The 24791-nt window shown below is 42.5% G+C and overlaps 1 protein-coding gene across 1 annotated transcript in view; it reads right to left on the reverse strand.

Moving 5' to 3' along the window:
• Positions 1-24791, reverse strand: part of TRMT6 (tRNA methyltransferase 6 non-catalytic subunit) — an 87024-nt gene that overhangs the window by 31340 nt on the left and 30893 nt on the right. Inside the window, exons 4-6 of the mRNA XM_088478035.1 lie at positions 16515-16606; positions 7300-7383; positions 5084-5208 (exon numbers count right to left, since the gene is read on the reverse strand). Of these exons, the coding sequence (XP_088334161.1) occupies positions 5084-5208; positions 7300-7383; positions 16515-16606 (301 nt within the window). The remainder of the gene's footprint in view (positions 1-5083; positions 5209-7299; positions 7384-16514; positions 16607-24791) is intronic.

Below are 24791 nucleotides of genomic sequence, written 5' to 3' on the forward strand. Positions count from 1 at the left end.
TGGAAGTCTTCCTATCAAAAGGACATATGGTCATGAACACATTGTGGTTTTTTTTTTTTTTCTTAACTTTATTTTGGTTTACAAATATACCAATATAGATAGTGATCGGCAGTAACCGCAGTAAAAGCATAAAAAAAATAACCATATTTCTTACCACCACTAAACATTTGTGTAAAATGAGAAAATACCTTTTAGCCTCAAAAGGCAAGCACTAGCTCTTACTAAAGGGGGCAAAGGGAGGAGTGGTAAGAGGAAAGGGAGTTAAAAATTGCATGCAGAGGTCAGCCCTGAGGATGTGCTGTGTGCATGGGAGATAAACGCAGCATAATATAATTTATTCGTCGATTCATAGCGCCTTTTCTTTAGCAATAATTTTTCTTAGTTGCTATAGCATCAACAGTAGTTTCATTATTATTATTAATACTATTAAAATAATTGACGATTTAGAGTAAAATGATAAGGTTAGAAAATCATGTCTAAAATGTAACGGATAAAGCCAATTTACAATGCACTCAGAAACAGAGAATCCATTTACTCAAGAACAGCTGAATGGATAAAAGTTTGGCTGACAGAAAGATGAAGTGTTTTAGTGAATGATGAAAACTCAGATAAAGGGCTGGAAGACAAAGGAATTTTCCTCAGGGATCAATCCTGGAATCACAACAAAGGAATGGGGCCTTGAGGCAACAGATTTGGATAAAGATGAGCAAACAGTGTAGTCACCCAGTGAGAAAGCTGGTAGAAAACTTTCAGGAAGATAGAAGTTGCACTTAGTGGCCATTTATTAAGTACACCATCTGCTCATTAATGCAAATACCTAATCAGCCAATCGTGTCGCAGCAACTCAATGCGTAAAAGCATGCAGACATGGTCAGGAGGTTCAGTTGTTGTTTAGACCAACTGCCAGAAGGGGGGAATACAATTGACCTAAGTGACTTTGACTATGGAATGATGGCTGGTACCAGACGAGGTGGTTTCAGTACTGCAGAAACTGCTAAACTCCTGGGGTTTTTAATACTCAACAGGCACTAGGGTTAGTAATGTAGAAGTTCCATGTGAAAATAATACCTTATTGATGAGAGATGTCAGAGGAGGATGTCCAGACAGTAAGTGAAAAGTGACAATGGTGATAAAGGATGTAATAGAAATATACAAACATATATCTAAAGGTATTAGTACAGCTCCTGAAAGCAGTGTTTTTGAAAATCCAAAATGATTTTATTTTCCTTTTTAAAAAGTACAACCTATATGACAGTCTGCTACGCGCACGTGTGTGTTGATGTAAAAGTTAATATCGGTTATAATCAAGTGACTTAATTTCATGGTATTTAGTGTGTTCCCCAAGTTTAATGTTTTACATTAGATCTGAAAACTGATTACATTTACATACTGCTGCATATATGTATAAATGAATGCATGCATGCTAGGAAACCATAATCACTTCCACTGGTCTCTTAAAATGAATTTGCACAAGACCAATGGGCCAAGTTGCAGCAAGCTAGCTCCTGTGCTCCTTACACTAAATATTGCTTTTAATGTACTATTCAGGAATAAACTATTCATGTAGCTTTTTGAAGAAATAAAACTAAATTACAAAAGCTCCTTTTTGGGCATGTGGATAAAACGTGAAATTGTTAGGATGCCGGCCGCCGATATCCCGACGCCGGAATACCGAACAGGGCACAGATCCCGACGCTGGCATCCCGAAGGTAAGTATCAGTGATTTAAAGGGCACGCATCTTCCAGATAACTTTAATTCAATTGCTTCTTCAGCTTTTACTCAATATTAGCAGCAGCCTTCTGTGATTACGTAGCCATGACTTTATAGTATCAGGGAAAGTTTTTACATTTTATTTACCCAATATGAGAGAGCTGGAATCGCCATACAAATGTATCCAATACAGCAAGACAGAGCGTGTAGCATCACAGGGCAACCAAAATAAACTCTCCTTGACAAAATATATATTTATGGCTGAAAAGCACAGAAAAAAGAAAACGCAAGGCACATAAACCTTACAAGTTGCAGGAAGATAGATGTAAGAAAACACATCAAAGTCCTCTGAAGGTGGAAGACCTCCCCAAAAATAAAACATTTCATGCAAAAAAATAAAAGGTCCATGTTTACACCCTGGGTCAGAGGTTCCCAAACGCAGCCCTCAAGGCTCCCCAACAGTTCAGGTTTTAGAGATTTCCATGGTTGAGCACAGATGACTAAATTAGTACCTCAGTCAATTTGATTTAACCACCTGTGCTCAAACCTGGATATCTCTAAAACCTTAGCTGTTGGGGAGCCTCGAGGATCACGTTTGGGAACCTCTGCCCTAGGTTTTCATTCTGGCTCCAAATGTCACACATGTTACATCATAGTGCATTCAAACTGTGAAATGCGTGAAAAATTAATTACCCTTTAAAAAGAAACAGGTCAGTACATCCTGTCAGTCTCTTTAGTGGCTTAGTTACGTTAGGATTACATTTTTTGTGAAAGCTTTTGAAACCTTTTCAAGCTACGAATTTCTGTTGTGCCCCACACAATAGGGATCTGAAAAGAGCAGCCAATGAAAGGGCTTCCCCCTGACGTAAGCATTATAAATATTACATGAGGGGATGGGAGCCCTAACTACTATTGTTAATAATAATTGTCTGAAAGGCTTAAACAAGTAACGTGTTATTGTCACGCTATCACGTAACTCCCTTATAGTATTCACATGTAGACTCCAAAGGGCAACAGTGAGACAGGCTGTAGATATATCACAGATACTTTGCAAGGCTGGGAACGGGGCTGGAAGGAGTTGGGGTATCAGTGACAGGATAAGACCAAGAAGACTGTTTTGCAGATACCGGACTGAAGCTCAGCCTATAAACTCCCAGTGGAGAGAGAGGGGAGTAATGAGTACATGACACTGGGCCTGATTCAGACCCGCTCGCGAGCGCTGGGCGCACGCAAGCGGGTCTATGTTGGCCAAGTGCGCATACGCGCGACGGAGGCGGCTCCGTCGCGCGCATGCGCGAGACCCGAATAACGGTGGCCAAGCCGTTGTTATGGGTCTCGCACCAAAGGTGGCGTGCTGTCGATGGTGATTGACAGCACGCCCCCTTTGGTGGGCGTGCCGGGGGCGTGGCTGCCCATAAGGAGGCGTTCCCATGGGATAGAGCCAAAAGCACTCCAGGGCTTGCGGCAGATGAGACCCTACCGCAAGGGTCTCGTCGCAAGCCCGATGGTCACGATGGTCTTGACCATCGCGACCATCATTTTGGCCGCTCGCTATAGCTGTGGGTGGTCACAGCTATGCGAGCTGTCAGGAGGCCGCTCTTAAATTCAAAGGGACGGCCCTGATTCAGAGCGAGCGCTCTGTCAGAGTGTCCGGCTCTGAAGCAGGGCCACAGTTCACAATCCAGAGCTCAGGACAGTAGCTGACAAGCGGAGGCATGGGTTAAACAGCAACCGGAATCTAGAGACAGTGGGGGTTCGGAACACTTCAAGACAGGACAAGGCACCAGAACGGTTAATCATCAAGCAAAATTTAAATATACACAGTCTGGGGTTCAGGGCATTGAGTTAAGGTTACAGGCAATAGTAAGGCTAAACAGGACTGGACTCAAATACACAGCAACAGATGTGAAGCACAGGAAGTCAGACAGAAATGCAACATAGCTTAACTGCTAAGGAGCTAGCTAGTGCTTAAACCAATCATCCAGCAATGTCTGCTAGATTACAGCTTCCGGTTATACCCTGAAAAGAGGGATAGGTCACTCTAGGACAGACAGCATTAGTAGAGGCAGGAGTTGCTGCACATGTGCAGATAGAAGCCGCAGACGCCAAGACTCAGGAGTGGGGAGTAACTCTGCATCTTAGGGGTCTATTTACTAAGCAGTGTTAGGAGACAGAGTGAAAAGTGATAAGGTACCAGCCAATCAGCTCCTAACTGCCATCTCACAGGCTGTGTTTGAAAAATGACAGTTGGGAGCTGATTGGCTGGCACCTTATCACTTTTCACTCTGTCTTCTAACACTGCTTAGTAATCTTTTAAATATGGAGGTAAAGTATTGCGTCCCAAACTGCGGGGCAAGGAGCAGGTGAAAGTCAGTACGCACTCCATATGAGTGGCCCAATTGGCGGGCATGTTACCATGAGATATACACACAGACACATATACTGTATATAGCTGCACAGGCATACAGTATACATAAATCATCATAGTGGAAGTTGACCGTGGTGCAGTTTGCTGAAAGGCTACTACAGGATCCGTCTGGAAATCGCGCCCAGTGCTGTGACCTTATGTTCAGACCTGATGGATTCTCTTATTCTACGGGTAGGGTAACACCAGAAGAGCGAATATAATTGTTTTTAATGTACACATGTTTTAGTTTTGGAATATTATCTATTAAAAAAACATTATGTTATTCTGAAGGTGGTTTATCCAAAAATTCAACTTGAAAGGGCCAATGGGAACGCAGGAAACATTCACATATGTGTAAAAAAAGAAATGTTTGGCCCAGCATCATTTGCCAGAGCGTTATGAAACGAAACGAAAACAGGCATTGCCTACTAAAAATAAAAATGTTTATTTGCTCTAACAATCTCTAAGCATAAGGTGCCATGGTACAGGGTGAGGGAACGGCTGGCAGGGAGTAGGAGGGAGAGAGGCGAGTGATGTCTAGTTGGAATGACTATTGATACTGTAGCAATTATAAGTCATCATTATTGTTCATGCAGGGTCTCTTGTGCCATAAAGGGGTGGGTGGAATTAAGCCTTGTATTCTTCTGCAGCATGCTGCAAAAATAGATTTATGTCCCCAAATTCACATACACCGTCTGTTCCCCCCACCCACACAATTAGAGATGATTGGAAATGTCTATTCAAAATATTTTTGTATGGATACAGAACATAACATATATAGAGATATAGCAAGACAAAGTTTTATGTATAAACATACACACATACAGATATATATATATATATACACACACACACACACACACACACACAAAGAAAGGTAGCAGGCACTCAAATGGGACTGATCTTAAATATAGTGAAGGCTCATGTATAGATAGAGATACATACACACAGTTTTACAGTCTTACCTCCCATGCGCTCCATAACCGATCCCAATACTAAACCAGCGCACGTTTCCATGACGATCACTTTACTCCCCGCATGAATATTTCCTAATGTGAGCATCTGGGCCAATGTATCATATCGCAGCTGGCTGGTGAGACACAAAAGGAAAATCAAGACGACTCTGTTGCAGAAGAAAAGCACAATTACATTTTGTTTTTATTTGGGTTGGCAGAAATGAAAGCTGTTTGCCAATATTTTCACATCGTATTGATTTTAGCTGTAAGTACATAGTCTAGTTCAGAACAAGGGATTTTGGGGTAGATGTACTAAGCCTTGAAGAGAGAAAAAGCACCAACCAATTAGCTCCTGTAATTTATCAAACACAGCCTGTAAAGTGACAGGAGCTGATTAGTTGGTACTTTATCTCTCTCCAAGGCTTAATACATCCCCCTTTACATCCCTCCACTTTATCGCTCTCCAAGTCTTTATAGTTTCAGGGTTGCACGATTTAAATCAAACTATTTAAATCATGATTTAAATCAGGGTTGCATGATTTAAATCAAATGATTTAAATCAAATTATGTCGCTGTAGCCCCGGATCGTGCACAAAGACGCAACTGCACAATCTGTGAGGTCGTACAAGTGTGCAAGAAACTGTTAAATGATTTTGAAGAGATTGCCATCTTTACTACACTGCTGTGGTGTCCAAAGGCAAGAGCTATAATTGCACTCACAGATGCCCACTTGCTGGCTATCTACTTGATTTTAGGTACAGGGGAAAAAAAAGCTTAGTCCTGCTGAAATTGTGACTGCTATAGAGTTTGCTCATGCCAATAATCGTCAAATTATGCCGGTCATCATCAACTTTTGGGCATTCATGAAACCATTTGCACCATACATGTTTGAAGTGGACACTTTTTACGCCAAGTATCTCCTCTAGCCTGGTGGATGTCCTACGCAGCTCAACTTCAGTTAGACACTTCTGTAGTAAATCTTCTGAAGCAGATGTTCAGCGCAGTATCATCAAGTGCAGGTATTGAAAGGATTTCTTTAACGTACGGTTTTGTACAATCCAAAACACGTAACAGATTGGGAAATGACAAAGCAGCTAAGCTGGTTGCATGATACAGAGCCTTTTCTGTTGAGGACAAACGTGAGGACATGGACAAAGACATGTACATGTTTCACTCAGACTCAAACAACTGATTGAGTGAAATTCAGAGCCTAATTGTACTTCTTGATGCAACTGTTTAGTGTGTATTCATTCTATTACTGTGTTAATTTTGTTACTGTTCTCACTTCAAAAATTGTTCATGTATTACTAAAACAAGGTGTAAATATGAAAATGAAACAATTTACTAAAAAAAAAATATATATTAAATATTAAACAGTTTAGTTAAATAAAAAAAAATATATATAAAAAAATCCTATTTAAATCCCAAAAAATCTGATTTAAATCAAATAAATTCGATTTAAAAAAAAAAAAATTAAAAAAATCATATTTTTATGCAATCCTGTATAGTTTATACATTTCACCCTTAGGGGGGGATGTACTAAGCCTTGGAGAGAGATAAAGCGGATGGAAATAAAGTACCAACCAATCAGCTCCTGTGTTTGAAAAATTACAGTAAGGAGACGATTGGTTGGTACTTTATCTCTCTCTACTTCATCTCTCTCCAAGGTTTAGTACATCTACCCCTTAAACTCTAAATCTGGGTACTCATTAGCCGATGTGTACCCAGCGCGATATCGCCGGTTACGGGATCAGTCATGCGGCAAGTGCAGGAACACTTGCCAATGCTCGGTCCATCGGGGCGGTGGCGACACACGTATCATGCTGCATTTTGCAGCATGACATAGTTAGCGACATCACCCATCAGCCCTGCGGTAGGGCCGACGAGTGATGACGCTAACGACTCAGAGGAGCGCGCATATCATAGGTACACACTAGACAACGTACCCGATATGTTGCTCCGATCGGACGACATTTTTCATAAAACAGGTTTTGTAATTACAGGCTGTGCTCCCCTTTCTAACTCATAATGCCGCCTGGCATTAAACCATTTCTGGGGAGAACACTGGACTGATACACACAAACTTCAAAATTATTTAAGTCAGATTATAAAAATGTCATCCACGAAGCAAGGATGAGGACAACCAAAAACCAAACGGAAATATGGGCCGATTACTAGATAGAGTTTATTTCAAAATAATTCCATTACGTACAATCCCATCTTACCAGATTTTTCCAGGTTCCCTTGCGTAATACATCATGGCAAGAATCCGAGTGGAAGGCCGTAAAATTGTGAGGTTTGCCTCATACCTATAGATTGGAAGAGCTCATAGTGAATATGTAAAAGTTAATGTATGTATAAGTAGATGGTACAAATAACAGAAAATCATAATATTATTGCAGTATAATATATGAACTTGGTGTAAAGAATTGCCCATTGAAACGTTCAAAAATATATGATTAGGTTTATATAATGTGATAATATTTTACTGGCGTTATCGTATTATGAAGAAGCCATTTATTATCCTGCAAAAATACTTTCTTATAAATTAAACTGAATTTGCATATTAATACTTCAGTAAATAAATCAATATTTTTTTTTATTAGGCACCGCAAAATGTACACAGTGGGGTATACGGGGTAGTCTAAAGAAGAAAAAACAAACAATAAAATATACAGCATTAATACAATACACAATAGCCAACTATGGCTTAAGTACATAGCAAGATTACAAAACCACAGACAGGGAGAGATGAGTATAGTGGTATGGATAGAGCAACTCACTGCAACTAGCTGGGGCAGGCACTGGTGAGTAGTCGGGAAGGGGGATGGGGGGAGAGGCACAACAAAGCTCCACCCATAGTGTGGGGGAGAAAACAGTATGAGGGAACAAGGAGCACTGGTGCCATATTAGTGCTAAGGAGAGATCAAGGGAAAAAAGGCCACACCCAAGAGCTGATATTCTAAAGGGGGAGGGTAAACAGCTGGGGGGTGACATGAGAAAGAGATGGTGGAGGGAGTTAGTGATTGAGGAGTTAAGAGGAGGGCTGGTAGGCTTTAGTAGAAAAGTATGTTTTAGGGCACAGGTTCTCAAACTCGGTCCTCAGGACCCCAAACAGTGCATGTTTTCCAGGTCTCCTCACAGAATCACAAGTGAGATAAATAGCTCCAACAGTTGATCTTTTAAAATGTGTCAGTGAGTAATGGGGGGCATCCACTACAAGATCTGAAAACGACTGCACGATTACGACATTGTAATCGTGCAGTCGTTTGTCAGTTGTGTGATGTGCCTGCACTGAACGAGCAGACGTTCAGTGCAGGGTCATCCATCATCTGGAAACATGCTGAGCCTGATGATATCGTCATGTTTGCACGATGATAGATGTCTAAAAGATGTCTAAAAGACCAAATTTTCAAACGATTCTCAAACGATTCTCAAACGATGTTCAAACGATGATCGAACGATTATCAAACGATTATATCGTTATCGTTCAACTTTATCGTCTAGTGGATACCCCCCTTAATGAATACACCTGTGCTCCTACTGGGTGACCTGGAAAATGTGACCTGTGTGGGGTCCTGAGGACTGAGTTTGAGAACCACTGTTTTAGGGCATGTGTATAGTTGAGGAAACTTGGGGGTATATTTACTGCGGTTTTTTAGGAGTGGAGATGTTGCCCATAGCAAGCAATTAGATTCTAGCTATTATCTCTAGAAGGTGCAAGATAAATGTTAAGTAGAATCTGATTGGTTGCTATTGGCAATATCTCCACTTCTAAAAACGTACACTTTAGTAAATAAACCCCTGGTAGAGAGTCAGACTAAGCTAAGGAGTGCGTCATGCGGTAAGCTTACAGTAATATCTTTTAATGATTAGTAGACAGGTACAAGCAAACATCTTTCGGAAAGTGAAACTACGTATAAACATACAGTACAAGCGTGTCACCAAGCAAACAGAGCTGACGGGAAAACAATTGGCCAGGGTTGGAAAGAAGCTTTAGGCACAATCCTTTTGTATTGTAAGCCTTGTGAATGTGCCATTAATTTATGTGGCCATGAATATTTATTAAAAGCCCACGAATGTTCTGCAATTACAATCATAAACTGTAAATGTTGTTTGTATAATAATTATGTCTCTTTCTGTGCCCTGTTCAACATGAACTTTAATTGCTCATTAACACGTTACGATCATCCAATAAAAATAAAAGTTAATTTTATGTACTGCCATGGCCGAAAGTTTTGAGAATGACACAAGTATGGGTTTTCAAAAAGTTTTCTGCTTCAGTGTTGTTAGACCTTTTTGTCAGATGTTGCAATGGTATACTGAAATAAAAATTACAAGCATTTCATAAGTGTCAAAGGCTTTTATTGACAATTTCATTAAGTTTATGCAAATAGTCAATATTTGCAGGGTTGACCCTTCTTTTTCAAGACCTCTGCAATTCGTCCTGGCATGCTGTCAATCAACTTCTGGGCCACATACTGACTGATGGCCGCCCCATTCTTGGCTAATCAATGCTTGGAGTTTGTCAGAATTTGTGGGTTTTTGTTTGTCCACTCGCCTCTTGAGGATTGACCACAGTAAAGCATCCTGAGACCATGCATGTGTGGGGTTGCTTCTCAGCCAAGGGAGTGGGATCACTCACTATTTTGCCTAAGAACGTAGCCATGAATAAAGAATGGTACCAAATCATCCTCCAAGAGCAACTTCTCCGAACCATCCAAGAACAGTTTGGTGACGAACAATGCATTTTCCAGCATGATGGAGCACCTTGGCATAAGCCAAAAGTGATAACTAAGTGGCGTGGGGAACAAAACATCGACATTTTGAGTCCATGGCCAGGAAACTACCCAGACCTTAATCCCATTGAGAACTTGTGGTCAATCCTCAAAAGGCGGATGGACAAACAAAAACCTACAAATTCTGACAAACTCCAAGCATTGTTTAGGCAATAATGGGCGGCCATCAGTCAGTATGTGGCCCAGAAGTTGACTTACAGCATGCCATGGCAAATTGCAGAGGTCTTGATAAAGAAGGGTCAACACTGCAAATATTGACTCTTTGCATAAACTTAATGCAATTGTCAATAAAAGCCTTTGACACTTATGAAATGATTGTAATTTTATTTCAGTATACCATAGTAACATCTGACAAAAAGGTCTAAAAACACTGAAGCAGCAAACTCTGTGAAAACCAATACTTGTGTCATTCTCAAAACTTTTGGCCATGGCTGTATAGGATTCATTCAACCTTCAGTCTGAGGCTCTTGGAAAGCAAAAAGTGACAGGGTATACCCTCCCAGCTCCATTGCACACAGCCACAAGTCAGTGACTAATCGGTTTATTATGCCTTAAAAATGTGTAAGTGCAAATTATACTCGGTCATTTAAAAATTTGCAGGTGACCTATTGGAAGGGTCTTCCTCCTCTCCGGTGCTCCCGTACTACATAACACTAGTTACCAATCAATACAAAGACCTGCTATACTTCGTTTTAGTTAAAAGGGCCTCCCAATACCCCAACAAATAAATAGCTACAAAAACATAATATTTAATAACAATAATAATGAAACAGCTGTGCAGGGTTTAAGGGTGTAGGACTCAATTACCCAACAGTACTGCAGGCATTATATAGTGGGAGATGTATCAAGATTCCACAAGAGCAGAGAAACAGACAAGTGGAGATCCAATACCACCTAGACTAAAGCTGGCCACACATCTAAAGATTATCTGTCCAACCAGCCAACTAGTTGATTGGTTGGAATGAAAATCTGGTAAGGTATACAATCAGAAACTTGCTCCCAAACGCTGGAAACAAATAGTTTGGATCAAACATTTAACAAACTTGTCTGAACGACCATTTTCATCTGTTTTCTGGCATTTAGGAGCAAATTGCTGATCATCATTTACTCCCCATACCTTACCAGATTTTCATTACAACCAATCAACAAGTTGGCTGGTTGGATGTAAGTTGGTCTAGTGTGTGGCCAGCTTAACTAGAAGTTGATTTGTTTTGCTATGGGTAACTTTTCCACTTCCCTACTCTTTGGGACGCTTGATACATTTCCTCCATAGACCCTTTTATGGGGCAACAGCTATCGGGAAAGGATGTTGGCTGTGCCAGGATAGCAGGTAACATGTTCATGTTAATGAAACGGATTCAGCTCTATACATAAATGTATATATTGGAGCATTCTCCCCCTTTTGGGGTGTAGGCCAATGAATTGGGAATATTAATAATGGTGACTGGGAAGTTTCATTGCATCAAACAAAATAGTGTCATCCTCTATTTTTCTTGAAAAACTGACAACTCGCCATTCCAGACACCTGATATTATTCAATGGTACTTTGACAAAATGAAACAAACTTGCTCCATCAATGCCCTAACTGCAGCGCTGACATGGCACTTTGTACATATTCTGGTAGGGCTGTACTAGTGATACCCATTCCTAAACCAAATATAAATTAGGGTAGTGGGGCCTCTGCCATGGCACCGCAGGGCAGATTGCGCTATTTGGGCCTGTCAATTTTCCTGTTTATCATCACTTTCACTTGTAGTTTCCTCTTATTTTATTCCCAGCATCTCCTGGCCTTTCCTCTCTCTTCCCCATGGCCCTTTTTTGGGTACTTTATGCCCCTATATGAAAAATAGGGGGGACGCCAATGATCTTTCTGGCACAGGGCACCAAAAGGTCTAGTTGCGGCTCTGATCACTAGTACGGCTCTACCAGTGCCCTGTAATGCTACGATGGTGATGTGTATTGCACGGCGCCTCTAAATCTCCATCAGTAATGATCAATCATGGCAGTGTACTTTTCTGCTGGCTACCGACTATCTATTACATGTTATATGTTGTTTTTAAAGTTTAATAAAGATGATGCTTAAAAAAAAAAGAAAAAAAAAATATATGCACACTGTAAGACCTGCATTTATAGATTGTAAAGTAAAAATAGAACGTCGGGCTACTGCGAAGAACGGGAAAGGGCGCCGACGCCTGAATTAGAGGAAAGATAAAGGTACAGGGCTATCCATTGGTTAAATCAATAGAGATCATACTGAAACAGTAGATGATGATAAATAAAAAAAAAATGGACCCACTCCCCCTGACCAAAAATAAAAACAAAAAACCGATGCTTAAATAATTAACATTTTTAAAAAGTTATTAGCCACGCTATGTAATATAGGTGTGTGGATTAACAGATTTGACTGTCTAACATCTGGTGTCTATTGGTCGACTGGGACATAAGGTCGACATGTAAAAAGGTCGATAGGTACAAATGGTCAACATATGATTCTTTTTTGTATTCTAGCCCTAATCTTCACCCTAACCCTCCCATGGTACCTATCCGTAACGCCTAGTGCCTAACCCTAACTGTCGCGGTAGGTTCCTGACCCTAACCGTCCCTTCTAGTGCCTAAGCCAAAATAAAAACAACATGTCAACCATTTTTTTGTGTCGACCTTTTGACCCAATCGACCATTTGTACATGTTGACGTTCTTACATGTCGACCTTTTATCCCTGTCAACCTATTGACTGTCTGACATCTGGGGCCAAACGTAATAGGGTGAGAGTTTAGAAAATGTGAGAGAAAACTGTCACATTTTTAAACTCGGCCAATGTAATAAAGTCACAGAACAGGAAAACTCCCATGTTTTTCAGACTCAAAAAACTCTCAAGATTTAAGCTCTCATCCAGGTGTTATCTGTTTTGAAAATAAAACTTGATCAATGTATTAGTGAGAGAGTTTTACTGCTAAACTCTCACATTTTCTAAACTCTCACCCTATTACATTTGGCCCTTACTGTCTATCTAGACATTATTGACCTTTTAACTATCTATCTACGGTCCGGAGCCCTTATATAGCAGAGATATTGGAAGTCGATATATAATAAAGTCATACTTTCCTTCTAAAAGATCTGAAAAGTAGGCAAGAACAAAGGGCCAGTTTGCAGGAATGATGATGATGATTGCGTTGTCACAGTCTCACCCCCACCACGCCCTCTCCACATAAAAGAGGAACAGGATGCGGGAGGGTGGCCTACCCTGGACTCCCCAACATTAGCTCGTCGCCTTGAGATTCCAGAACAATAGGGACTTTCAAGAATCTGTTTTTTGTTTGAGCCACTTCCATTTTATGTCATGTTGTTTAGTGAGGCCTGTATGGTGTTAATGGCAGTCAGGGAGTGCTGGTCCTTGTAGTACCTGCTTTTTTATGGGTTTTGGTACATTTACTGTTAAGTTACCTCTCAATGTAAAAATAATCTATGAATGAATATAGGTACTCTCATTGTGTAATTGGGACAATCCTATAAGAAGAAGCATTGTGAGCTTGCAGGTGGCTTTTCAGAATATTGTCAAATGTGTGTCTCGATTTATGTGCAATTAGTGATTTTATTAGTCTTTTTACTTCCTAACAGCGGTGTGCTGAAGGATATATTACTTCTTTACTATCTAATATAGCTCTGAAATAACCCAGATATCTGAGCAGCAAAACCAATTCTTCCCCAACAAGCCAGTCACAGGTCACTGCTCATAACCGTGTTACTGAATAAATCTTTCTTAAAATAGGAAAGCCGAGAACGCTGATGTGGAAGGTTTCACAGAGATACAAACTCCCGCGGCACGGAGATGGAGAAACACAGTGGGAGAACTATATTTCTCATCTATTCATTTCCTGCTGGACCAGTAGGGATCAATAGTGAAACAATGGCGCACACAACGTAAAATGCCACCCAATAAAGTGTGCAATGTTCAACAGCTGCAGTGCACAGAATACAATGTCCCTATTCCTGATATTAAAAAAAACATTGTATAGGTAGGTTAGGTGGATGTAGAATTAAAAAGAAATGGTATCTGGTCCTGATGTGGGCAAGAGGATCAAAATTTTGTTGATTACCACTTAATCATGGCATGGGGCTGGGAGATCGGAGAAATCCAACATGTTGGACATTCTCAATTCTGACCTGAAAATAGTCGAATCGGCGAGTCTGGGATATTTAATAGTTTGAATTTCCCCCGACGGATCGCAGATCATGGATGTCCGCAGATCAGAGTTTTTGGCTTCGGCAGAATGGGGAATCAGGCAGTAGATGCATGGTTCGCATTAGTTTAAAAAAATATAACTACAACAAATATAAAAAAAAAAAAAAGTAATATACTGAATGACAATTTTAAAACAAACATTATAATTGTAGGAGTATGTTGCTCCTGTATTAGGTGCGTGGGAAGAATTGCATATATTTGCCCGAATGCAGAGGTGTACGGATCTAGTGGTGTGCCCAACTACATATCAGTTTGCATTGATGCGTAACCATCTATTCACAAAGTGACCTGACACAAACTGATTTCCTATATGGCATCACATTCTTTTATCCATATCAAATGCACCAAGATCTTTAAAGAAAGAAAAAACAAAAACAGATCTTTGAGTTACCTCAGTGGCTGCAGCATTTCCCTGATAGAATCCAAATCCTCACAGAGCCATTTATTATACGGGGAAATAACCCTACTCTGAAGAGGCCTCAGAAATGTATTCAGGATTCAGATTCAGCTTTATTGGCCAAGTATACATACATACATACATACATACATACATACATACATACATACATACATACATACAAGGAATTCATTTCCGATTTAGCACTCTCTTATACAACTCACATGAAAAACAACAATTCCGAACAACCATACCACAATACAAGTCAACCAGGACACACCATTCTCAAAAACACCTCCCACACCTCCTGCACTCCTCATTTGTTTAACACTATAACACCCTGTGAAAGTTCAAGCGTCTAGAAGTATTCACCCGTTGCGATCTAGAACGCCCACCAGAGGGAAGCAATAGAAACACATGACAACCTGGATGTGCTTGATCTGTAACAATATTACCCTGGTCAAATATAATTCTTGAAGAGAGGGGAGGTCAATTCCAATAATTCTTTCCGCAGCCCTAACTATCTTTTGAAGTCTGCACTTCTACTGTTATGTACTATTTATCTTTAGTCACTTGGGAATAGGAAAGTAGAAAAGGGTCAATGCATAGAATCCCATAGCCCATAGTTAAGGGGCACATCCACTAGCAGACTGTGAAAAGACTGTACGATTACGACATTGTAATCGTGCAGTCGTTTCACAGTCTATGCTGTGCCTACACTGAGCGTTCAGTGTAGGCACTCTCCCTCATCCCCGAACATGGCCAATCTGTCGTTATGTTCGGCCGATGATAACTGTCAAAAACGACCAGTGGGCGCGCACATTGCTGGTCGTATTTTACGTTAAGCTGCCCGAATAACAAACGACTGAATGATAACGATGTCGTTATCGTTCAATGGCTCTGTTAATCGGGTAGTGGATGCCCGCCTTTAGACATTGGATTACAGTCCCCCAGACATTGAACAGCTATGTACAGAAAATAAAATTCACATAAGGGCATAGCTAGTGATGTCACAGGAAGTTTGAAGGTAATGCAATGATTTCAACTTTTTGACCCATGTTTACAGCTGTTAAGTCATTGACTTCATGATGTACAATGTATTTTTGTTGCAATTTCTACTTAAAATGAAGGAAATAATCTATCACTCTCAGCACAGCAGCACATAAACGTCTGGGTAAGAGCAAATACTTGAGGTTATCTTCATTCAATATATGAAAAAAACAATGTTTTGGGTATAAATGGCTTCAGAAGCGTATTAACCATCTGTCTGCGGCACCATCTACCGTGTGACATGGCAGATGCAGGAGATAGTGAAGGCTTTGGTGCAGTGCCAGAATCTTTTCTACCACCTGCGCCATTAGCGTTAACGCTAGGCTGTTTTAGTGGGGCGCCGCACCCTGCCCTATTTCTATAGGGCAAAAAGCACCCTGCCCTTCGACACGGTACCCGCTGAAACAGCCTGGGGATGCCATCCCACCCGCGGGTCGCAGTGTCCCGCGAGTGGGGAAAATCGCGGTGTAGCGGTCACCGCCGGTGAATGGATGCCGGATGCATGCGCCCAGCATCCATTCACACTGACAGCAACGCTTGGGGGCAGCCCGGCATGTCCGTAAGTGCTGGGCACGCCCCCAAGAGCGACAAAAAGGGGACGCATCTTAAAGACACACCCCCTTTCCCTTGGCCACGGCCTCTTTTCCGGTGCGCGCAAATGTGCCCTTTCTCTAGGTCCGGCCCCTGACCTAGAGTGAACACTACATCTTCCCGCATATCATACGGAAGATAGCGTCGGTGGTGGATTAAATAGGGGGCCCCGCTGCAGCATCTGCTCTGGATGCAAGGCCCATGTTCAACCAGGCATCCTGCAGCCAATATAGATATGCCAACTGATCGGCTTTTGCAAAGCAGGTTACAAAAAAAAATATTCAAACAGTTACAATACAGTTCATGGAACAGCCCATCATTAATGCTCTAGTGTGGAACAGAAAGGTCTTCAAATAACTTACTTTTTCTTCTTTTTCTTTATATACTTCTCTTGTGCAAATTCTGTCTTGTCTCGAAAAGTTGTACTATTCTCTATAAGCTGCTGGACAATCTCCTAAAACAGAACACAGTTATCATTTTGGGGTCATGCATGGATTGGGTTTGTTTTTGACAGGACTTAAATGGTAGCATGCCGATGTATGTTTCTGCTGTAGATGGAATCTGTCATCAACTAGTTGGAATTTCTCAGAAGACAGAAATATATTGTGTTTTCTTCAGTTCATAGACTATCAAAAAACCAAATCTGAAATGAGATCTGAACATAAGATACAATTCTTTAGTGTTAAGGTGCCCATCCACTAGATGATTAAATTGAGCTATTGAACGATAACGATATCGTTCATTAATCGTTCGCAAATCGTTAAGAAAAATGTCTAAAACGACCAGCGATGCCCGCGCCCGCTGGTCATTTAGACATCTATCATCGGGCAAACATGCTGGACAACCTGAAGATAACGTCAGGTTCAGCATGTTTGCAGATGATTGATGAGCCTGCACTGAACGACTGCTCGTTCAGTGCAGGCTCATCACAGACTGACAAACGACCGCACGATTACAATGTCGTAATCGCGCAGTCGTTTTTAGGTCTGCTAGTGGATGGGCACCTTTAGTCTGACATGAACTTACTACCCCCTTTACAGATGTATATTTAAGTTAGTGTGCTTTTGGGACCACAGAAAGTTGATACTGCAGTCATTTGAGTAACAGTGACATCACCGCCCCTTTGTATGAATCACGAACATTGCGTATTCCTGCAAAGTTAAGCTGGGTACACATTAGATGATTATTTAAACAATTTGTCGTTTTCTGACGGATCGAAATGACAAATCGTTCAAATCGTCCAGTGTGCATGCAATATGCGCGCACCCGTGGCGTTGTCCTTCGCATCATCTGCCGTACATGCTGCTCAATATGAAGATATCGTCAACGATTTCCCGCAAATCGTGCAGTGTGTACGCTCTACCGGATGACCAGGTGAACGGAATTTAAATCAACATTTTAAACCATGTTGATTTAAATGCATGTCTACATTCTGGACTGTCGACATTCAGAACCTGTCGACCTCTTGACTGCCAAGTCATATCCCACCTCTCTATCTGTAAATAAAAAAGGAAGCACTGGATCATTGCAAGCTGAATCGTGGCAAAGTAAATGATCAACTAAAATGAACTCCACAAGAGAAAAAGAAAATAAAATACTGTACAGATGCTATAAATGCCTGGTGCCCATGGTAAAAATATAAACCCGGTCTTTCGTTGCGGATAATTGCTGGAAAAATGACTCTGCAGGATTCGTCATCTTCACAGCGTCACAAAAGAAATGAAAAAGATTCTCGCTTTAGAAATGTGTGTTGATCTCACCGTCTGCTCTTCCCAGTAATTATACCAGGATGCAGACAATACCGCATACAGAACACAATGGAAGACACCTTGTATTTGTAGGAACACTTCATTTATACCAGCAAAAGGCCACTAGAAGTCGCAGAGTCAATTAACCTTTTGTTTTCACAAGGGTAACAATGCTCACGCCCGCAGTTTGCACAAAAAAAAGATTGTTTTTCCCGAGAATGGAAAAGTCTCATAAACCCTGGTGTCCTCAGGGCAACCAGCTACTGTACTGTGAGATGTGCAGCAAAAGCAAAACGATCCAGAATTGTACAGATATATTTCACATATCAAGGTTAATGGAATCCAAGCGCTGTGAAATCTACAAATGGAAGCTTGGATGTATAGGATTTAGTTATCTATATTTGGTGCTAAACATGTATCATTTCTTACAGACATTACACACACTGAGGAAAAACAGATAGCTAAGACAGTCAAATACAATATTAATGAGGTCCTGGGGCCCCGGAGAGCTTAGGATACAATAACAGATGGGTAGGTAAAATACAGAAATATATTTAATGAGGCAGGTGATGGAGCAATAGCTGCAACAGTTCCAGGGATCTGGAAAGGAACATTTCAGGATGGTTTTGAAGGCGGGTGATTTATTTATTTAACAGTTACTATATAACGAGAACATGGTCATTTGCGTTTTCACAAGCCAGTAATAAAACATGACTATGTAATAACAGACAGACATGAAGGTAAGAGGGCCCTGCTCATATGCTTACAATCTATAGGGAATTGGCTTTGATACACAAGGATAGGTGCTACATACATTGCATATTGGACCGGCTAGATTGCAGAGGTCCTTGGTGGGCTACATGATCCAGTCACATTGCAATGTTGGCCTGGGGTCACTGGGTTGTGTGAATGTAAAAAGAGAACAAAGCAAAGTTATATATGGATGGTAGATAAGGGGAGGTAATTATTAGAATATCTTATGGAGGTTATGCAAGAGGTTATGAGATTCAGTAAGCATGCCTAATGAGTTTTCAGGGAATGCTTGAAGGTTTGTAGACTAGAGCAAAGTCTAGTTGTGCACAGAGTGGAAGGTGAGGAGGATGAAAACATTTATTACAGATTAAAAATAAGTTTTTGCTCTATGGGACAGCCAGAGTTGTTACAAGCAGCCGGAGTAACTTTCTGGGCTATGCCGGATCTGTAATACACGTTACAAATCATTTTACTTCACCACTTTTAATTGGTGGCAGGGGGGTGAGTAGTGGGTGGGAGAACCAATCACAACTTGGCTTGTAATTGGTCCTTCAACAATTACCTCCCCACTTTGGGGCATTGAGATGAACAGAGAAGCACTATGAAACCAGCTGCTTATTGCAACGCTCCGGATAGCGGTAGGAAGAGGGGACATGTTAGTAAAATCTTTGTTAGCGGTAGTGACAGTGACACTTTAAGGGCATACTAAATTGGAAGCAAGCTGGTGCTGGGACCTCGCTCTGCACACATAAGCACAATTACAGTAGCTGATTTCTGCTCACACCTTAATAAGCTGCAAGCAAAACAGTGGTGAGACACATTCATAAACGTGCCGGAAGTCGTTATGGTGGCAGCTTGCGGGTAATTATATTGGCCCAATAATGTGTGCAGTGCCATACCGAATATACTAAACAGCGTATGCAAAACACTACACAAGGTAAAGAGAATAAAAACAAGACAACACTGTAGACTGTAAGCTCACAAGAGCAGGACCCTCTACAATCATGTGCTTTTCCTTCGATCTCTGATACCATCATCCTCTCCCCACTTCCAACAACAGCACCAAACCTTTAGGTTTGGCCGCCCTGCTGCTCATTTGGGTATTATGGTTGCTGTTGCAGCAATGTTTATAAACCTTGTCCATGTTCTGCAGTGTTTTGTACTATGGGTCACATTTTTTTTGTTTTGTTCCTACTGTTTCTGTACTCTGTAAGGCACTGTGGCACCACATACATAAAAGATAATATTATAATAGTAACAAGTGTAGGCAATATATAATGACATATGACAATCGGCTGGGATAGTGGACTAAAGGGAAGGATGAATCAAGAGCATTGAGGGTCCTGCTCGTGAGGGCTAACATTCTATTAGAAGTGGGGGTATTGGGGAGAGGGGTTGAGTATGTAGGAGGGAAGACCAGATCAGGCAAAGATCGGGATGGCTAGGGTGAATAGATGAGTTCTGAGAGAGCGTCTGATAGAACGAGGGAGAGAGTTCCATACGTTAGGGGCAGATGTGGGAGAGGCATTAGGGGCAGTTTAAGAAGATATAAGGAATATGGTGTAGTAAGAAATACACATGATTAACATAAGTGTAAGTAATTTTAACAAGCCGGTCCATCATGTTATCTGGTTAATACCGGCTCATTTTTTTTAATCCTTGGATTCGGGATTAAAAAATATCTCACTCCCGGGATCGAATTAATCAATGCCGGCCGCCCACAGCACAGTGCGAGTGGGCGTGGCCATACAAGGGGGGCGGGCTGGTGTGCGGCTATGCAGCGTGATCTTTAGACGAAACTAGTGCTCAGCGCTGGCCCTGGGCTTAAGCAAAGCCACACTACACCGTGCATTTTTTCCCCAAAAATCCCAGGATTGGAGGCACCAATGCCGGGATTGAAATCTTGCCGTATTTTGCCATAAATCCCGGATCACGCAGATCCCAAAACATCAGGGCTATGTTTGAGGCAGTTCATACTCTCTTGTAAGATATTGTAGACTAAATAAATGCAATTAGTCATGTTTAAATATTAATGGTGCATACACACGGTACAACCTGCACAACCAATGATATCGCTGATAGATTGCCCTTCAACTTTCTGTAGTGCAGGGCAAACGATTTTGGGTGTACACACAGATAGATATCTATGATAGATATTTCAGTGAAGTCATCTCTTAACATGCAAATCGTGTTGAAATCGTCCAAGTTGGCCTGCATGTACGGACGACCATAGATATCGTTATCGTCCAATGGGGAACACGCATCGTTGGTCGTTCATAGATCGTTCGCTGCATAAAAGAACGATTTATCGTTGATCGATATCGTTCATTAAAATCACACTGTGTGTACGCACCATAAGATTTATAAAGGTCCAACTTCTACCGGTTCTACTGTAATAAAATTACATTTAACTTCTTCCAACAGCAATTTAAATAGAAATATGTATGTACAATATCTGGGCTCTGACCAGAAATAACTAAATAAAATATCATTGCCGCATCATGTTCTCATAAATCAACACAGAGGAGAATAACGCCGTTCATAGTTAGGGAATTGCCAAGATACAATAAAAAAAAAAAATAAGCAAATTATGTAACAAACAACTAAGGAGCAATATAGATTATAATAAAAAATAAAATCTATTTTCTAGAAATGAGAGAAGTAATTCTCCTGGCAGGGCTGGATAATGATATAATATTCATATTAAAGCACGACTCCGAGCAGAGGGGTTTCCCAAAAGTATTCGGCTTTGAAAGAAGTTATTTTTTTGAAGTATCTAATGAGAAACGAACAATGGGCTCAAGTGCTGAGTTCTATGTAAAGATGCTTCACTTTCTGTAAATGACTTTTAAGGAACACTTTAGGGAGAATAAATGACAGCACAACTCAAGTACAAGAATGTGAGGATGTGCTATATGTATGGATCAGTCTGATTTCTTTCCTGTAGTGTTCAAATTATGTTGTTTCTCACATTATATTCTATCACACACAAAAAACCTTCCAGTGGGAACCAAAATGTTGATATATGGTACTACAATAAATCACTTGTGTCTTTTCTCTCTATGAGTGTTATTCCTCTGTTGCTACATCAATTGGGTTTGTCAATTCATTTAACTCTAATAATACAAAGAGTTTTCACTGCTAAATGGTTCCTAGAAATATAGGACGGTAACCGATGACCCCTGCTTTACGTGGAGGTCACAGTGGCGCTCCCAGCTTTACGTGAAGGTCACAGTGGCGCTCCCCACTTTACATGGAGGTCACTGTGGCGCTCCCCACTTTACATGGAGGTCACTGTGGCGTTCCCCACTGTACATGGAGGTCACTGTGGCGCTCCCCACTTTACATGGAGGTCACTGTGACGTTGCCTGCTTTACGTGCGGGTCACTGTGCAGATCCCTGCTTTACATGGAGGTCACTGATGTTCCCCACTTTACATGGAGGTCACTGTGGCACCGCCTGCATTACATGCTGGTAACTGATGCTCTGCTTTACAAGGAGGTCTGCATTATATGGCTCTGCATTATATGGCGGTCACTGTGATGCTCTCCGTTTTATATGGAGTTCACTTATGCTCTCTAGATTACAAGGCAGTCACTGATGCTCTCTAATTCTATCACATTTTAACATCCAACAGCAAAAAAATATGAGATATGGTAAGAACTTACCCTTGTTATCTCTATTTCAACGAAGTCCATAGGGTTCCACAGGATACCTTGGGGGTATAGGTGTGACGTCAGTCGCAGGGCACCAAAGAGTTAAGCTTTCAGCCTCCCAGGATGCACTAGGTCCCCCTCCTATACCCCGCCCCCGGGCCAAGGCACCTCAGTTAGTTACCAAGCCATAGGCCGGAGGAGGAGAAGGAAGAGAGAGAACAAAGATCTGGACACATACAAGAATCACATTCTCACCAGAGGGAGACGGAAAACCGGTGACCAGAGCAAAGCCCATCTGCAGCACAGGTGCGACAGGGCGGGAGTCCTGTGGAACCCTATGGACTTCGTAGAAATAGAGATAACAAGGGTAAGTTCTTACCATATCTCATATTTTCTACTTCAGGGTCCATAGGGTATCCACAGGATACCTTGGGGATGTCCCAAAGCAGTATCCTTTAAGGGTGGGGACGCTCCTGTGCAGAAAGGAGAATCCGCCGCCCGAAGGAAGCATCCTGAGAGGCGAAGGTGTCAAACCTGTAATACCTCACGAAGGTATGGACAGAAGACCACGTAGCAGCCTTGCAGATCTGAACTGCCGAGGCACCACGTCGAGCTGCCCACGAAGGACCCACAGACCTAGTGGAATGAGCCTTCAGAGAAGGAGGGACCGGTAGGCCTTCATGAAGATAAGCTTCAGAAATAGCCATACGGATCCAGGCTGCCAAAGTTTGCTTTGAAGCAGGCCAACCCTTTTTACAGAAGCCATAGAGGACAACAAAGCGTCAGACTTCCTAAACGAAGAAGTGCGGTCAACATAAGTCCTTAAGGCCCGCACAACATCCAAAGAGGCCTCACCCACGGAAAGACCCGGTGAGTTAAAGGCCGGAACAACTATTTCCTCGTTAACATGAAACTGGGAAACAACTTTGGGAAGAAACTCGGGCCGAGTGCGGAGCACTGCCCTGTTCCCATGAAAAACCAAGAAAGGGGGTCTACAAGAAAGAGCCCCTAACTCAGAAACACGTCTGGCCGAAGCAACGGCCAGAAGGAAAACAGTCTTAGCTGTTAGCCATTTAATATCCACTGAGCCCAGTGGTTCAAACGGCGGTCCTTGGAGAGCCCTCAGGACCACAGCCAAATCCCAAGGCGCCACAGGTGGAACAAAGGGCGGCTGAATGCGGAGAACACCCTGCATAAAGGTGCGCACATCCGGGATTGTAGCAATCCTACGGTGAAACCAGACAGATAGGGCCGAAACCTGTACCTTCAAAGAAGCAAGGCGAAGCCCATGATCTAGTCCCGCTTGCAGGAAGGCGAGAATCCGAGACAGACGAAACTCCCGTGGTGCATAACCTCTCGGTCGACACCACTGGAAGAACGTATGCCACACGCGATGGTATATCCTCGCGGAAGACGGTTTCCGAGCTCGTAACATGGTACGCACCACAGAGCTGGAAAACCCCCGGGACCTCAGCATGGCCGTCTCAACAGCCACGCCGCCAAAGACAGCCGAGTCAGGTCCGGGTGAAGACAAGGACCCTGAGACAGAAGGTCCGGTCGTAGCGGCAACCGCAGAGGACTGTCCACGGACAGACCCTGAAGGTCTGAGAACCAGTGCCGTCTGGGCCACGCGGGAGCTATCAACAGGAGCGTCCCTCCTTCCTGTTTGAATTTCCGGATTACCCGTGGAAGAAGGGAGACCGGAGGGAACAGGTATGCGAACCTGAACGTCCACCGGACGGACAGAGCATCCACCAGAGACGCCCCTTCGTCTCTTGTGCGAGACCCGTACACCGGCAACTTGTTGTTGTGCCGGGACGCCATGAGGTCGATTTCTGGAAGACCCCACCTGTCCACCAGTAGTTGAAAAACGTCCGGGTGCAGGGACCATTCCCCTGGATGAACGTCCTGGCGACTTAGAAAGTCCGCCTCCCAATTTAGCACTCCCGGGATGAAGACTGCTGATATGGCCGGAAGATTGCGCTCCGCCCAAACCAGGATCCGAGAGACCTCTACGAGAGCCGCCCAACTGCGAGTTCCTCCTTGCCTGTTTATGTAGGCCACGGTGGTAGCATTGTCCGACTGGACCTGCACCGGGTGACCCTGGAGAAACCGCTGTGCCTGCAGGAGAGCATTGAAGACCGCACGGAGTTCCAAGATATTTATTGGAAGCTCCGCTTCTGTCGGCGTCCACCTGCCCTGGAACAAGTGTGGATCCGAAACTGCTCCCCAGCCCCGAAGACTGGCGTCCGTTGTCAACAGGACCCAATTTGGAACCCAGAACGGACGTCCCTTGTTGAGGTGGGTCGTCTTTAACCACCACGCAAGGGACAGGCGAACCTCCGGGGTGAGCACAATCGTCTGGGACTTCAGAGACTGAGGCAGCCCGTTCCACTTGGACAGGATCAGGTGCTGCAGAGGTCTGGAGTGAAACTGGGCGTATTCCACCATGTCGAACACCGACACCATGGAGCCCAGTAAC

This window comes from Taudactylus pleione, unplaced genomic scaffold, assembly GCF_031769625.1.
Source record: "Taudactylus pleione unplaced genomic scaffold, aTauple2 ptg000206l, whole genome shotgun sequence".
Taxonomy (NCBI): domain Eukaryota; kingdom Metazoa; phylum Chordata; class Amphibia; order Anura; family Myobatrachidae; genus Taudactylus; species Taudactylus pleione.